This window comes from Cyrtonyx montezumae, unplaced genomic scaffold (assembly GCF_038088225.1).
Source record: "Cyrtonyx montezumae isolate F1298 unplaced genomic scaffold, pur_monq_1.0 scaffold_14, whole genome shotgun sequence".
NCBI classification, from domain to species: domain Eukaryota; kingdom Metazoa; phylum Chordata; class Aves; order Galliformes; family Odontophoridae; genus Cyrtonyx; species Cyrtonyx montezumae.
In genome coordinates, this window is record NW_027071870.1 from 7,916,103 (window position 1) to 7,934,094 (window position 17,992).

Below are 17,992 nucleotides of genomic sequence, written 5' to 3' on the forward strand. Positions count from 1 at the left end.
TGAGGCCAAGTCTTGACCAAGTCAACAGCCTTTGAAAAGGTTGGGCTGCCATGTACTCCTTTGTTTGGAACTTGGACCATTTCTGTGCTAGGAAGGTTTTCGCACTTCCTTCAGTAAGATGAAGTATTTTCAGGTAAAAATCGAAACTAACTCTGGGGTCAAAATAGTACGGAATGACTATGAATCAATATTCATTTTAAAAACTATTTTATTTTACACATGAATTATTAAAAGCTTCAATCTCTCTCTTAAAAAAAAATTTTTTTAATATATATGAAGAATATATAAAACCTTACAACCTAAATTCTAGTGTTGGAGGTTTCTCAGGGATTTCTAGAACTACTACAATTCAATTTCTAACTTAAAATGATTTCTCCAGTTATGATTTCAGATCCAGAAGTCTGTCTGAGCTCTTCACACGTTATAAAGCAGTTCAGAAACATACCAGGACTTCAGATCGGTCCTCAGCTTTATCATCTAACAGCAATGCCTTCAAAAATTTTAATAAATATACAATTTAACAAATCCACAAATCGGACTGCAGTTCCCACCATCAGCCAGGATTCTCTATCCCAAAAGATATTTCTTGAAAGGGTAGCATGTACGACCTGACTAAGCAGGCTAAATTTAGAAAGGCAGATTTAAAATTCTTTCATTTATAACTTCCTAATTCCAAATAGAAATGCTCTTACAACTTCAGGTTAAAAAAAAAATTAAAAGCTACTTTCATTATGAAGAAGCTTATTTGGATTTATTTAATGGGGAACTTCTTTGGTGGTTATTTACGATTGTAAACTGGTTTGAAAGACCAGTTCTACAACATTGTATTTGTTTTCCTCTAGTTTTAAAAAAACACAGTCCTACAATACTTACCCAGACTCGCTGAAACTGAGAACTGAGGAAGGACTGCAGGATTGGCCCCCTTGCTAAAAAGCCCAAGACACATGGTGCTGAGATTAACAAAACAAAGTACAGCAGCTATGACTTGGCACAAAGTTTGACAAGCTGCAGAAAAGCAAATGTTTAAATAACTGAAGTGGTACTGATTTTCTATTCACAACCTTTTCTCTTCTAAACAGTATCATATTCTTTTCCAGCACATTTAGATCGCAAGTCAAGCTGTGTTTTATTTTTTATTATAATAAACCCAGTCAGTTTACTGTAACAAAGACATACTAGTGGTGATCAGTGTGAAAGCCAGTACGAAATCAGGCAAAGAAAAAAAAAAGTCAAATGGCAAAATAAAGGACCAGCCGTCTGGAAAGTTCCTGGATCATGTAAAAAGAAAATAAAAGGCTGTGTTCTTACGAGACTAATGCAGAATACAAAAATATTTAAAGACAAAACTGTATCATTGCCTACGACATTTGTTAACAGCAGCAGTAAACCTTTACAAATAATGTTGCAATTATTATATGTTTGCCAAGCCCATCTAAAACAAAATATTGGTGTTTTTTCTTCTAAATATTTCCATTGTTTGTATCTGTTCCACTCAAAATACCACACACACAAAGTAGAACTCTAACATAATTTTGCAATGGCTTTTTCACCTGCGAAGCAACTTCCTGACCTAAAAAACAAGCACATTCAATCCATGGGATTCTGAAAATGTGTTTTATATTTTATTAGATTTGCAGTAAGTGATGGTTTACGATAACTAAAATATACACAAATATCTTACCAGACTTTTATCTAATGATCTCCCGTTTTCAAGTTCTGCCTTCATCCGTTCTTGAAATTCAGCCAACTAAAAGAAAAACACATGAGAACTAATGTAGGATTTTGTATTCCAAACAGACATAATTCTCTAAAAATCCTTTCAAGATTACAGTCCCCTGAGCAAGAGTCAACACATGGGCAAACATTTCTGCATTAGTACTGGTAGCAGATAGGCATTTTGACTTCCAGCTAGCAGTTTTCCTGTGGGATTTAATAGTGCCATGAGTCACATACTTAAAAGCTTTCTGACATAAGTAAAACAGAGCGTGATGTCACAGGAGGTAGAAAGATGACAAAAACATGAGAAACAGAGCATTCACTGATTTAAACTCAGAAATGTGGCTAACTGTTAATAAGTTGTGGATACTCATTACTGTCAAACAGCAGTGGCATTTGAGAACAGCAGGGGAGGTCCCTCTGTTCTGCCACACACTTGTAGGAAGAATGGCAGAATACTGAATAATCTGCAGCGTTCTAAAAGATCTGTGTGAGATAAGATTTGCCAGCAAACTATACATCTGCTCTCACTGAGAACAAAGGGATGTGCCTACAGAAGAGTACAAGGATTTTTCAGGGATTCATCAGAAGTTTCAGAATCAACCACGCTTAAACATAACGCTGTATGGCAAAGCATCCTTGGGATCTGCTGGGTTGGAGCTGTCACAGCTGCTGTCACTTGGGACTGGCCAGTTAAACATCTATATTTCCCAGTGTGATGAGGAACAGAGTTTGTTGCTTACTGAATTTGCATTTAGAACATATTTAAAACCAGACAATGTTGAACACAACACTGTCATTCATTTTCTTTCATAAAAATGGAGAAACACTCCCCTTCAGCACAATAACCCAGAAGCTGGAATGCTCAGCCACAAATCAGGGCAGCTCACATTGTGTGCCTCTGGGAGTTTTATGGGGCTTGATTACAATATCCCAAGTCATGGAAAAGTGGCTTAACTACCACTCTGTGATGAAAATAAGCCACCAGTTCTGTTCAAGCTGTGCCATTGGACTCAAAGAATATGAAATTCATGAGACTAGATACAGAATGCTCATGCATGAGCTTCACGACATAGCAGAGCTGTGACTGCATGAGAAAGGGGAATGCTGTCCTTTGACTTGCTAGATCACTTATGAATTTTACATTAGACTACAGAAAAACACCAGACAAACAAAACAACAAATTCACACAATGCACACACACATATAAAAGTCAAGCACAGATACTCAGTAATAATTTGAAGAACAAACTTATGGAAAAATTCCTTCCTCCATGTGGAGCATCCTTGCCTGTACTCTAGATGTTATTGCTCTTGTATGCTTGCTCTCACCATATGCAGCTTTAAAGAGAATATTTTCCAATCAGAACACAGTGTAAAGGAGCAGTTAAATCACTGCTATATAGAGCTATCTATCCAAACATCCTCGAGTTGGACAGTGAGTAAAACACTAGGCAAGCACTCTCGCCCTTGGGAGAAACTCAGTGTTTGCCATTTCTCATGATGCTCTGAGAGAAACTGGAGAGCAGGGGTACAGCTGGGCACAAGGAGACCTGTCAGACTCCAAGTCCTAACTACAAGACATAGAACAATATTTTCTAATTATTCCAAGTAAAAGGCAGATTTCCTGGACTGTTTCACCATCACTTACTGGTCCAACACAGAGTCTGCTCTGAATTTCATTTGTGAGCACGGCTTTTTCTTTGTTTAGTGCATATAAGGTACTGGCGACTGTAGCAACTTTGTGACCATCATTTTTGGAGAGAAAAGTCCAAATGCTGACTGCTACAGCACTGCATGCCTTCTGGCCCAGCTCCTCATTTTCAGGAACTTCAGTAATCCAGTTAATGTTTTAGAACTGTAGCTTTTCTTTAAGGAATAGAAATACAGTGATTAGAATTACAATGAGAAAGACTGCTCCAAAGGCTTCTGATAGCACTCCAGTCTTACCACCTTGACAGAAAATGCAGCAACTGTGAACAGCTGCCTGTATGGATAGTGGTACTGGAGGAAGTTTGGGATGACAGCACATGATCCACATTTACACAGATGTAGCACTTTGAAATCATGTGAGAGATAGGTAGAAGAGTTCCTATGCTGCTGCTCAAATCCCCTGGCTGAGGGAGAATCTGCATGTGAGACAAAAGCCTCCATTGTACTGAGATGAAGTGAAGGAAAGCAAAATAAAAGTAAACTTCAGGAGAAAAAATCTTGTAAGTGAAAGGGTGAAAAAAAATGCTATGAAAAGTATTCTTTGGACTTTGAAATTGACTGAAGAAGAATTATTTAGTATAGGAACTGATGACTGGCACCTTCTTTACAGCATAATGAGATTTCAAACCTGAGGAGGATTCCTGAACACTGCCAGACCCCAACAGCTGAAATGCTAACAGAAGCATCCCTTCCTTGACAGTGCAGCGAAGTAGACAGGCCAACTAATGTTCCATTTCCATTTTTGATTTCATGTATATTATCCTGTTTTTAAACTTTAATGAACTTAACCTTTCAATGGTCCTGTAAAGGTAAGTAGGTTTGCATATTTTGGAGTGGGAAACTTGGCCATAGAAGACAGATCCATCTAAGGTCACAAAGAAAGCCAATGAAAAGAATGACCTTAGAATTCCAGTGCCTTGTTTGCCCTCAATTTGTTGATTTTTTATCATTATGTTTTGCGAGAGTTTTGTAATCATTTAATAAGCACAAAGAAATATAATTATTTCCCTCAAGATTTACCACAAATAAGTCAGTTTTCTACAAAATCTTTTGGAAATTTTTCACAGAAGGAGTGTTCTCTATGGGAAGAAGATTTCTGGCTGTTTTAAAATTGTCTATTAAGAATGAATAGGTTTCAGGAATGAAATATATGCCTGCAGAAAAAAAGTTATTTAAGATCTGTCACAAGACAGAAAGCCTACTGAAAAGATATCTGGAAGTTATACCAAGAAAACACTGAGGCCATGTTTTATCATTTGTTAATGAACAGATATTAGCATTGGAAAAATTTTTTAGAAAGTTGAATTTTATACCTTGCTCAGTTATTGTGTTGCTCAGTTAACACATAAATAATAAATCACAAATAATTATTGGTCTATTCATGGATAGTGTAATATTTTACAAATTACAGGTTACTAAAAAGGCCTTTCTTGGATGTAACTAGCTATTTTCTCTTTTCCTGCCTTCAAAATCTTACTGAATGCCTTTCTTCCTATATTAAGTAGTCAGTCATTTTAATGTGGTATATCAACGTTCAGAACTTTCACTGCATTTCAACAAAATTGTGCAACACGATGGGCCAAGAAACAACCATATTCATTAAAGGATCACCAATTCATTACTACTCTACAATGAGTTATACTGTCGTAAAGCATAATGCAACTTCCTTCAAGTCTAAGAATATTTTTCATCTTCCTAGCATTATTTGGTCTATATGCTGCTAACAGTTCCAGGCCTGGTAATGTTCCTCCAGGGCTGTAGCTCACAAATGTAAAAATTACCATACCTTTTGAATAGTTAGCTCATCACTTTCCATCTTTAATTGCATTCCTTGAATTTTCCTGTCTGAAAATAAGAGGAGAAAGAGAAAAACCATGGAATCACATGCCTCCATTAATGTATGCGAGATGTTTGCTTCGGTCAGTCAATAAACCCGGTGGAATGCACAGAGGAGGAGTACTGGCAGAACTAGTGACCTTCACCACCGGCCTTGACATTCACAGCCTTCTTCCTGCTGTTTGGCCGGCTGGTTGGACCGAGATTGAGAAGTAAGTTCAAGAGCCAAGTGTGACTGAGAGCCCACAGCTTTTCATTAATACTAATTCTGGACATCCTTGCTGTTAGTCACAGCCAGTACAAAGTGTTTTAGCAGGTGGTTCTTCATTGTTCATACAAAACTTTCAAAAGATAAGAAGCACTATTGAATGAGATGATAAGCAGGAATCAGGATTATTTTCTATGTCAAATTCATCTTGCCACTATTAAAGAAAATACTGGGTCAAAATCGCATGGACATAACAAAACTTAATAGGCAAATTCTGCTTTACTGAAATAGCTTCCAGTTCTCCATTAAATATTTCACACAGGAAATACATAAGAAGCAACCTGTAGGTAAAGACTGCACACTGTACTTTTCTGGGAAAAAAATAAAATAAAATCTTCTTTTAAGAGCTATGATAAAGCAAAAGTATTAAAAGTAGTGCTAGCTTATTTGAGAGAAATCAGTTCTGTTAGAAAACTTCCACAGAAACACGAAAGTATACAATTAGATGAAAAAAATAAACATTTGGATATTTTGCAGAAGCTCAAAAACTACCCCAGGGAGATTTTAATGTCATGAAGATAAAATAGCATATCAAAATTTAAAAGCAAAAATATTGACATATAACACTCTTCTACTTCAGTAACTTTACAGCACTTATCCGCCACAAAATATAAACTCAACCACATTGCTAGGCAACTAGTCTCAAAAGCCACAGCAAATATTCCTTTGTCATAAAATAAAAATATGTAAATATATGCATTACAATTAGAATGTATGATTTTCTGTACAAATACGTACAAAATTAGCATTCAATACCAGAAAAAGACAACAGCCCAGAAATAAGTCACTATCCTTCCGAAGTGCATTAGCAATTAATTCCTACTTCAGTAACATTTCAGCTGAACATCTTGAACCACATCAGCTTAAAATTTTACCTAATGCATGTTTTTTAGAGTGCTGCAGAGAAATTTTAAGACGAGCAATCTTGTAGCGTAGTTTGAAAACCTCTTCTTTGAACTCTTCATTCTCTTTTTCAAGCTTTTTGTTTCCATGGTCATCGTCTTCAAAGACAATCTAAAAGATTGCAGTGCCTTGAATTTATAAGTAAGGAATCGGGGATTTCAATATGCTGCACTGGTATAATATTATACAACAGAGTATCATATAATTTCTGAATTCTATTACAGAGCCATAATATGAATAGAAAAAAAAGTTGAGGCTCTAAAAAGGTTCCTGCTAGAAGAAAGGCTGCAGTACATTATATACAAAGACTATAACACATGGGGACATTTTATTGACAGGAATAATGCATATCATACTGTTTGTGTGCCCTCATCATTCAGGTCAATTTATTATGGAGGCTGAGTCCAGGAAGGCAGCTGGGGCCTATCCACCCACACTTCCCCCCGTGTTTCTGAAGCACTGTCCGTAACTAGGCAGGCAGGAGAGGCTGCGGACAGGCAACACCAGGGGGTTGCAAAGTGCATGGCTAAGGAGGGGGGCTTGTTGCCTTTGTGCCATTTCTCAGTGACAGTGCTGCCAGTGTCATGAGGAGCACATCACATGTCAAAGCGGTGAAGTTTTCAGGCTGGGAGCCGCATGGAGTCCATCAGGCCTTCTGATATCAACACAGTTGGTTTGCTACTTGGTGTCGGAGCCACCCAGAGGCAATTCATATTCTGAACATTAACATGGCTTTGCATGCCTGTCACACATAGACCGTGCAGGGGTTTAATGCTATTGAAGACTACGGTTTAAATCTCTATGCAAACAGTGATTACCTTGTAAGAAGGTTCCAGGATAACATACAACAAAAGACTTTAAAGTTATAGTTTTAGTAAAGCAAACTCATTTACATTTTTATTATGCGTGTCCTTTGTTTAAATCTTGCCACGTCCATTATGGAAAAGACTTCTTATGCAACTGAAGCTTATTGGGACAGCTACTCTTTTTTTCTTGTTGGTCTCAAAGCTATTGAAAACATTTGAATATATTGTCTTATGGCTGTCTAGATTTTACTGCCACATATTTCTTTTAAAATTATAGAAAAGCTTCCAGAGCTGGCACAGATCTTTATAGTAATACTGGAATATTAACTAACTCCTGGATCTCTTTAAAATATTAACACAAAAGAGAAGACTCAGACGGCAGCTACTTTGCTTATTAAAGAAAATTTAGAATGTTGTTTGCTTTGTTGGTAAAAATATGAACTATTAAAAAAAAAAAGAAATTACTTGAAAATAAAAATGTGAAAGAACTTTGAAAGCAAAACTCTGAGGTCTTCAAATGACATAGAAACTTGAACTGTAGGGTACTTAGAGGTAACAGTCAGTCCAGTACTTTTTGTTTTTCCTCAGAAAAGATAGTTTTGATCCCAGATTTACCAGAAAAAATTATCACTGTATTATGTAAAATTTTGGCCACAATGTTTTCATTGATTTTATAAGAAAATATGTAATTAAAATGCAAAGTGTTCTGAAAAGTAATTCATCCAAGCTTGTTCTGAAAAGTAAGTAATCCAAGCTTGTGCGTCCCCTTCCTTTACCAAAGGAAGTTTACATAAAGAGCAAGTATTCTTACAAAAAACATTACTTTTAAGAATGCAAGATATTCTCACAAACTTGAGTAAAACGTTTCAGCATTATTTCATCTTAAACAATCTTTGTGCACTAAGAAAGTTAAAATTATTCTTACGTGGTAATTGCTAGATTGCATGTTTGTATTGAAAAGCTGTACCAAGCCCAGGAAACAGCAGAGTTAGGAGAACAACATGCGATGTTGGAGTGTTAGTAACTGACTGATCTGGCAGTAGTCAGCTCAACCCACTGCAAAACCAACGCCGGATCTCCATCGAGCTCCTAAGGAGCTGTTAAAGCACTTAGCAGGGTGAGGTCCATTTGTTCCCCTCCTCGGGTGGTATTTGAGAAACAGCCGATGCTTGGAGAAGAACCTTGAGTTTATCACAAAGTAAAGCCAACGAATCAACCTCCTAAATAAGTTTTAAACGGCGCCACAACTGCAAGTGTATCCGTAGTCCTTTACTATTTTAATGAAAGGATACAAACATCCCGCAAGACACTTTCTCCACTCGGACTTTGCGCATCGCTGAGACAACCTTTAGCTCTAGCCCCACCGCCCGCCAGGGAGCAGAACTACACGTCATTAACTATTCAGGCTCCCGCTGCAATGAGGACACTCATTAGCAAAATGAACAAAGGGACAATTTTCTGTAGCTACAGTCATCTGTTACACTTTGAGTGGCAGGTTTTGTAGCAATGTTCTCTCTACCATCTGCCCACAGCGGTAGCGTTTGGCTTGCTTAAACTGGGGAACTTTCAAGATGTAAGAAAAAAGGGCTGGAGGCTGGAAGGCAATTATGACACGGCTGAGACAAGAGACTTCAGCATTTCTCACCTTATCTATTTTGTAATCTCCATTCTAACAGTTTTACTGCTTTAAGATTAAAAAGCAAAACAAAATAAAAAACGAACAAAAAAAGAAAAGTATATTCTACACCTAAATAATACATCAACTATACTTGTATTAAAGTTTCATAATGCAGGTTGTTAGCTGCATGCATCAGGCATTTCTAATAATATTAAATAAATACACATCCATAATTTTGGACAATAAAAAACTTAATCTAGATATATCCACCTACAATGACAATATTAAAAGCAAATGGCCCTTGAGGTAAAGGTGAGAGAACGCAGCTGTTTATTATGCAGTTGTGAAATACACATTTTCCTTTGGTATCTTGAAGTACTTCATACACATACAAGATAAATAAAGGGATGTTGAAAAACAAGTAAGATTTTTGCACTTTTAAGTGAAAAAATATACAATTAAAATTACTGATGCTATCTTACAATACCAAAAAAGAAAACACTTGAGCATATTTTAGTTAAAATTATAAACTGAAGTTGTTATTGCTGTTAGTTTATCATGAATCTATCTTGGTAACAAAATCGTTACTGATAATCTTCCATTTAAATAATCATGTCCCTTTTCCTTCCAAAATTATATTTTAGGCATTTAACGACTATTATTTACACCACAAGAGGGTGCAATTGTACAAGTCGTCAGTAAAAACAAATAACACCAGTTACGAGTCGCAGGAGAAATGATCATTCCAGTGCTCATTAAAATTTATTGTTGGAAAGTCATATACCCATAACTCGTTACGGAGTACATTCATAATTGTAACTGTTTCACTTTTATGTTTAAAATGTCAAGGTTCAAAGTGAAAAGTTCTAGTATGCCCACTGGTTGCACGCAAGCCATTGCTTTTCAGACAGTTGCCCTGCTATTACACCCCTATCTTCAATTCAACTAATGGGTGTATTCTAAAAGGGCTTCCAGACCTGAAAATTTCAGGGGATGAAGATTCTACCACTCCTCTGATAACGCACTCCGATCAGCAATCATTTTCCTGTGTAGTTTCATCTTCTGGACACTATTTTATTATGTCATCTATGCAGGTCTTTCAAATGCAACAAAATGGAGGCACCAGAAAGGATGGGACTAACAAATTACTACTGGTTCAGATAACTTATTTTTAAGGCTTGTCAGAGCTGGAAAAGAAGTATAGATAGCATAGCTTTGGAAGGAGAATAGACATTTCCTTGCAAATTCCTTGACAGAGGAAAACAGAGAATATTCCCTTTTGCATAAAGGCAGAATTCTCAGAGTACGGGTAGAGTTAATTCCTCATTTTTTGAGATCTTTCACTGGGGAACAAGGGCTTTGACTGAAGGATATTTTACCTCTTTCATAGCTTACTCAAAGGTCAGCATCCCATCCTACTGGAGTGACAAATGGAACAGTAGATACTTACCCCGCAAGCTCCACGGTCCATGTTACTAACATAGACTGAACTTCTTATGAGAGAAAATTTCACCACTGTGCCTCCTAGCTTTCCTGGTAGGCCTCATCCATGTCTACCTTCCTCTTCTTGAGGTCTGGAACTAGAGACTTCTAGTTGTATTCCACCTCTTAGCGGAAGGTCACATCACTAAATTTTAAGGCATGACATATCTTACTGTAGCACACTGAATGCTATCTTTTAAGCTGTGCTACTAAATCAAGCACCTTGCAAAGATCTTGTGTTCACAGGTACCACTCAAATGAATGTGTATTCTACTGAAATAGCAAAATCAGCTTTGTTGGAAAATACCTATTTTGTGTAATCTGCAATGCTGATTAAGATAAGCCACACTAGTTCTGTCATGTAAAACATCTAATGCAAACTGGTCAGCTGTCTCTGGGAGGCTCCTAAATCTAAACTATCTTCGTTTACTCATCAATAAATGTGTATTCTCTGCAGGCATTTAAAATCCTTTCTGGAGGTAAATCAGAAAGTAATTATTACTTTGTGACACAAATATACGATTCTGCTTCCTCCTATACACAGCATATCCTTTTTTTTTAATTGCCCCCAGTGTTTTCACATTACTAACAACTCTATAATTTTCATCCTCTCGTAAGCTCATACAATTGCAAACACTTTCTTCCCTCTCAATATATTAAGACTCTTTTGTCCATAATACTGACATGTATATTGCCATTTATAGTCTTTTATTTGCTTCATTGTCTACTTTATAGCCTTCCAAACCTTCCAATAATGGAAGATACTTAATAATGGTCAGGTTTTTTTTTTCTTTTTCCACGTTTGATGTATGTTACTGTAATTTCTATCATTTGCTAATGTCAACATTATTTTCAGAAAGCAGTCTCCCTGAGGCTTGCCCAAATGAAGCAGTACAGAAATAAAATGCACTCCTGTTGAGTGTGGTAGCTAACAGACTGTAATGAGAATGAACTGCTACCACTTTCTTCTGTTAACAAGAACCACTGACCCAGCTGAAATATCCTGTTCTAGGATGGACTGCAGAGCTATGAATTCCAAATGAAGAGAGGTACCTGCTTTCCTCAGAGGGTACATCTGAGACACGATCTTTTCCCTTAACAGGTAATACTGTCTAACTCATGTGACTGCTGGCAGAAGATGGCATTTTCAGATTTCATTACTACTGTACATCTTAATGATGCACAGGGAGCTGAGATCAAAAAGCAATCTATAGTCATGCTCAGCTGAAGCCTCTTTAGAAGCTGAGACTGCTTTTTATCAGTCTAAAATATATGTGAAGTTTTTAAAAAGGCATTACAGATTTCTCACATTTCAGTGAACTGCTGACAAGTGTTAACTTGGGAAGGGCGTGTTTACATTACAGAAAGGAAAAGGAAATGATGGACAGAAATACATGACTGAATTAAGTGTCCCATTTGAAGCCTACAGGGTGAATAATTAAGATAGTTCTCAGCCATTATAACTAGCTATTTATGTCTGCATTTATGTGGACAAAATCGTTCAAAGGGACTTCTCATGTCTGTTAATGGTTGTTAAACTCTGAGAACTATGGCAGGAGTTAAGGAAAATCAAACATGAAGGATTTTAATCTTCATTCGGATATTTGAAATGCCAATTTAAATGATTTACAACAGAGTTCTGAAGAAGAAAAAGATTTATTTCAGGAGTTATATAGAGACAGAAGGAACAAAGAAATGAGAAGTAATGAAAGTACGGAGACGGACTTTTCTGTAACTAAAATGGAATACAGAGAGTGCTGAGAGAAACATTTTATTCAAGTATTATTTATGAACATCTTTTTTCTTAAGGATTTACAACAATATTTCATAAAATATTTTGTTAAAAACAGATGAAAAGAAACACTGTAACTATAATCACTTAGTCAAACTATCACTGATTACACTATCACACTGAATTGAGTGACACTGAGTACTACAGACTCCTCTAGTCAAAATACTTATCTTTAGCAAGAGATATCCCAAGAAGTGCCCTGATATTTTCCTACCTTAATGTTTACTATGAAAATAATGAAACCAGAAATCACAGAATCACAGAACTGTGGGGGTTTGAAAGGACTTCTGGAGATCAGAGTCCAACCCTCTGCTAAGGCAGATTCCCTGCAGCATGTCACACAGGAAAGTGTCCTGGAAGGTTTTCAGCATCTCCAGAGGAGACTCCTCAACATCTTTGGGTAGGTTGTTCCACTGCTCTGTAACCCTCTGTGTAATAAAGTTTTTTTCTGATGTTTGTACAGAGATGATAAATTTCCTGCGTTCCAGTTTGTGTGCATTGCCTCTTGTTCTGTTTCTGGACACTGCAGAAAATCCCTGGCCCCATTCACTTGACTTCTGCTCTTTATTTATAAGCACTGGTAAGATCCTGCTTCAGTCTTCTCAGCCCTAATTCTCTCAGCTTTTCCTCATATGGGAGATACTTCAAGTCCTTCACCATCTTCGTGGCCCTCCACTGGACTCCCTAGAAGTTCCCTGTTTTTCTTGAACTGAGGAGCCCAGAACTGGGGACACAATGTTCCAGACATGACCCCACCAGGGCAGAGTAAAGGGGGAAGATCACCTCCCTTGACCTGCTGGCCAGGCTTTTTAATGCACCCCAGGATACCACTGAACTTCTTGGCCACTAGGGCACACTGCTGCTCACAGTCAACCTGCTGCCCACCACGACACCCCGGTCCTCTGCAGAGCTCCTCTCCATCAGGTCAGCCCCTAACCTGTACTGATGATTGCAGTTATTCCTCCCCACGTGTAGGATTCTACCCTCGCTGTTGTAGATCCCATAAGGTTCCTCTCCGCCCAACAATGCAGACACTTTTTTTTGAAAGTATTTAAAAGTTTCTAGGATTGGTAATATATTTATAATCTCTGTGAAAAACATACCATTTTAGTCCTTTCATTTTCTTGATATTCCCAGATTTTTCTTTTCAGACCTTCAATTATGGGCTCCTTCTCACACAGTTTGTTATGTAAAAACCTCAGAAGTTTTCCTGGTACATCTGTGTTGTAATACTTCTATTAGGAAGAAGAGAGTATTTAATGTTACTCTTGCATAAAACACACAGTCCATTTTTTTCTAATACTGCAATTTTTATTTTTAGTTTTTGTTACTTGAGCACATCAGAGGACACATTCCAAAGTTTCAGGTACAGAAAATAAAATGTTACTGTGTCTGATATTTTAAATATTTAATCAAGAAATGTGCTATGTCTAATGTATAATTTCTAATAACAAAGAATTCAAACATAAGGCAAGGAAAGAAAAAAGTATATTCCATACACAGAAAAACACAGAAAAAGCATCTTACAGTAGTTGATTGGCTCCCTATATAAAAAAATTAAGCCTTTCAGAGAAAAACAGAATGTGCAGCCTCTCACCATGCAGAAATGCCTGCCCATCAAGATGCATGGGCAACAGTAGCCATTAGGAAATGGCTACTGTTCTGATGCTCAGAAGTATGTAAGAGCTCTTCTGTCACAAGTACCTTGTTTAAGTCACTTTCCAAGATTAGGTCATTAAATATTAGCTTTTAAAAAATATTAATAGTAGCAATAGCAGTATCTAGTGCAATACATTCATATTTGTAGCACTCACTAAGCAAGTTGTACTGTCATTACTTACCTTAATATACAAAGTAAACTAGACCCCAAAAAAGAAACAGCTATTCCATTACTCTGCTCAAGATGCTGGTGATACCATTTATTCACTTAAACACAAGCTTCTAATGCAGTTCTATGCCTTGTGGCATCCTCTTTGGGCTCTAACAATCAATTCAGAAGAGGATGTGTCTCTACACTGGCAGGAGCTCCCTGCTTCATGTCCATGCTTCGGACATCTTAGGATGTCAGCACAGGTTTCAGACTACAGAGTAAAAACTTCTAATTTAGGCACCTACATACATAGGAAACAGGTGAATAACTTTCAGTTACAGTGAACTCAGGGGTGCTTGACCCAGTTTCTCATGCACACACTGTTGAGTGTCATAAGAAACAGACTATAAAAGATATCTTACGCAGGGCTGGCAGAGATGACTGAAACCAGAGACAGAGACCAAATATCATAGCCTGAGACATCTCCACTGACTACAAAGATAGATCTGCACTCACTGCATGAGAACTTTAGATGCCTTGCTCAGTTAAAAGTTACTTTCACGAGATACCTAAAAGTAGGGTTCCTAGTGTGCTAGCTGACTCAACTCAAATAAAATATCTGATTGATAAACAAAGTACTGAGAAGCCTTCTAAAACAACAACAAAGAAATACTGCATCAGAATGTTTTCTAATGAAATTAAAATGTAACTATAAAAAAAAACAAAACAAAAAAACACTTCTGCAGAAAAAAAACCACCAAACATATAAATTATAAAAATGTGTCAAAATAAATTCATTTTGCAGTGTCAGAGGTAGCGAAGACATCAAAGATGTAATATTTATTATAGGCATCACTCCACTGTATCACTGCTGTGGAAGATAAGCAATGGAAACTGAAATTTAGACAACCATAACTCATGAAATGGAAAACTTGAATATACAATATTAAATACATATTTTAATAGTTCCAAGCAAAGAAAGCACGATGACAGCTGACCCTCAATATAAAGATACTTTGCATCCAAATGTACAGTTTGTCATCAAATTAAAAACACCCCTCAGAAACCTTCAATTCTGAAGAGAATATTCATGCATTAAAGATTAGCTTTCTCAGGAAATAACTCCTTTTGGAATCCTCAAGTCTCTGCCAGATGATGGCTAGTTAGATTCTGCAGAAGAGATCCATACATGTGTATCAATACAGATATCAAAACAGAATCCTAGAAAGTGGTCAAAACATATTTATAAAACCTATGCTAGGAGTCTGCAAAGTTTTTCATTGCAAAAGAATAAAAATAACTATATTTTAGCAAGAAGTAACAGAGGAGGTGTAATAGGATAAACATTTTGATTTCTGCTGACTTTGGTGAGCAAAACACCCAGAAATCTTTATGAGATACAAGTTAGAAAGAGATATTGCTTCTAAGAGCAGTACCAAAAGCACTAAATTTTAGTTCTTTTCTATATTTACACACTATTCATGATCTGAAAATACAAGTTATGTTTTTCTTTTTTTCTTTTTTTTTCCTGGGGAATTAAACTTTCTGCACACATAATTACTTCATATCCCAAAGCATCTTCTTTGGTAATTTCTTAACACAGTGGAAGGACAGATAGAAACATATCATTTTGATGTAACAGATCTCCCTCTACAGGCCCCTAGAGGCATCTTCACAAATTCTTAAGGCATTTATGTTAAGAAAGCTTTTTTTTCCCCTCGTTATAGACTGCTTCTTCCCTCCAGAATCTCAGCATTTAATTTCAGTAAGACTGTTTACGTCACACATCTATTTATGCAAGTGCAGATAATGCCATCTGGATCTTCTTTCTGACTTTGTATATGATATGCACAAAGCAGAAGCACTGCACTATTTCATTTAAGCAGATGCAGTAGGGAATGTTAGCTATGCTCATAACTGACACAAGGCAAATATAAATGGAACTGGCAGGCCCACGTTTATTGTCACACTCTTAGCCACGACAAGATGGGTTTAAGCCTTTAGAATTTATCATTTTCAAAATTAAACAATGGTAATCCTGATGAAATCTTCTCTGATTCAGTTAGCTGAGTAACCCAGCCTCTAATTTACCTATCAATATTTCTATGTTAGTCTATTTTGGAAATAAAAATGTACATATAGGAGTATACGAATCAGAATAAATGTCAAAACAGATTGCCTAAGTACTATACAAAAGACATGACAGTGACAAAAGTACCTGTTCTACAGCATGAAGACTCAGATATCTTCCTGGTTTACCTTGGTTAAAGCTTGTGTAGCAATTGCTAATTCATTTGATACTGGTATTTCTTTGATATCCGTTCGTATTGCATGATCTCTGCTGCTATACCCTATTTTTAAATCATCTGAAATGCAAGGCCTGTAAAAAAAGCCTTTTGAAAAAACTTAAATAGAACAGCAATTGCATTAAGCAGATTAATCAAACTTCTATTAATAATGGATATTCAGCAATAAAGCAAGTATTTTTTAATCATTTCACTTGTATGGCATTTCTTCAGACAGGAATTTAAAAGTGTAACAAACACACCAACAGCTTCCTTGTGTTTGTTTCATGAAGACAAACGTTTTCAATAAAATACTGAATTAACAATTGAAATGTAAGCAACACAATCATTATACTAAAGAATGTAAAATAAATGTCAAAGAACAGAACACATACTGAAAGCAAATGAACTGTTTTCAGTGTTCTGTAGAGAAATTGCTCCAAAAATCCTGGAGTGTATATTTAGTCATGAATTTTTCTATTTTACTGATAAATTTGATTATTTGATATTACTAATTTAGTCTGAAAACACATATAATTATTTTTTAATAAAAACATAGAACACCGGACTGTTAATAACAGAGCAATACCAATCCTGACAGAATTCTTCTCTGTTACAAATAAGATGGGGTCAGACAACAACTGCTCAGACACAGGTGATGCAAACTGGCTTAACATCTTAACAGCATTCAGAGGTGTTCTGAAGACGCCTGTGTTTTGGGAACGTGCCAAAATATTCCAAGCACGATTACAGAATATTACAGGCCACGAAGGGGTACTGTCATTTCTCCACGTTCCGTGCACGAAACCTGCACAGCTGCGGCAGCCCCAGCCGTGAGGTGATGCTGTCAGAAGAAACCTGACCCATGCTAGGCCAGGGAGCAGCAGCAAGAGGCACGGAGCAGCGCTGAGCGGGACGGATGGGCAGCGAGCTGAGGCCCAAAGGGCAATCACACAGCCTGATGAAGGCCTCAGCGCTGCTCGGGCTACCGAAGGCCGCGCGGCAACGCCAGCAGCTCCAACGCCTCCGGGGCCAGCAGGCGAGCCCAGAGCAGCGGGCCGTACCCCCCCACCGAAGTCATGGCAACCGGCGCCCCACCCCCTCAGCCCGCCGCGCCGCTCGGAGCGGGGCGGGCCAGGCGGACGGCACTTCCGGTCTGAGCCTGCTCACAGGGCGGAAGTGGCGTTGCGCCGTTCCTGAGTGGGAAGGGGCCCACATCGGTCACGGACCGCAGCTCCCGGCTCCGCACGTGACCGCTTCAAATCCAAGCCCGGGCGTCCAAACGCTCCTTGAACTCTGCCCTGGACAGTCTGCTCCGTGCCCACCGCCCCCGCGTGAAATAACTTGTCCTAATATCCAATGTGAAGTCTTGAGTTATTGCCAGGCCAGGAAATACGTCCCCCTCAGGGACATGAGAAGATGCTTCACAGGAAATTTTGTGATAGATCACTGCACCCAAATGCAGCAATTCTTACAGCATCTCGATGGCCTTACTTGATTCGGCCCTCCCTGCTGCAGCCTGTGTGAATGTAAAGGTGAGGAGCCCGAAAGGGCTGTTTGAACTATGTGAGATTGAGAACCAAAGATGGCCAAATAGCAGTCTATGTGCTAGAGGTAGAAAAAGAAAATGCAGTTTCATGCAGTTTCTGACTGCAGGATAGATCATGACAAATGGTATGTGCATTATTAGAGGTCTGTTTGCTTTCACTGTAATAACAAATGTAGGGTTCGACATTTTAGTGTTTAAATGATTGAGACAACAGT

General features: G+C 37.7%; 1 protein-coding gene across 1 annotated transcript in view; it reads right to left on the reverse strand.

The window, feature by feature from the left end:
• The window catches only part of LOC136045392 (uncharacterized), a 32,967-nt gene extending 15,658 nt beyond the window's left edge, over positions 1-17,309 (reverse strand). The window contains 6 exon segments of the mRNA XM_065731217.1: positions 1,682-1,747; positions 5,215-5,273; positions 6,408-6,546; positions 13,237-13,368; positions 16,203-16,323; positions 17,218-17,309. Coding sequence (XP_065587289.1) covers positions 1,682-1,747; positions 5,215-5,273; positions 6,408-6,546; positions 13,237-13,368; positions 16,203-16,323; positions 17,218-17,309 — 609 coding nt within the window.
• Positions 17,310-17,992: the final 683 nt, after the last annotated feature.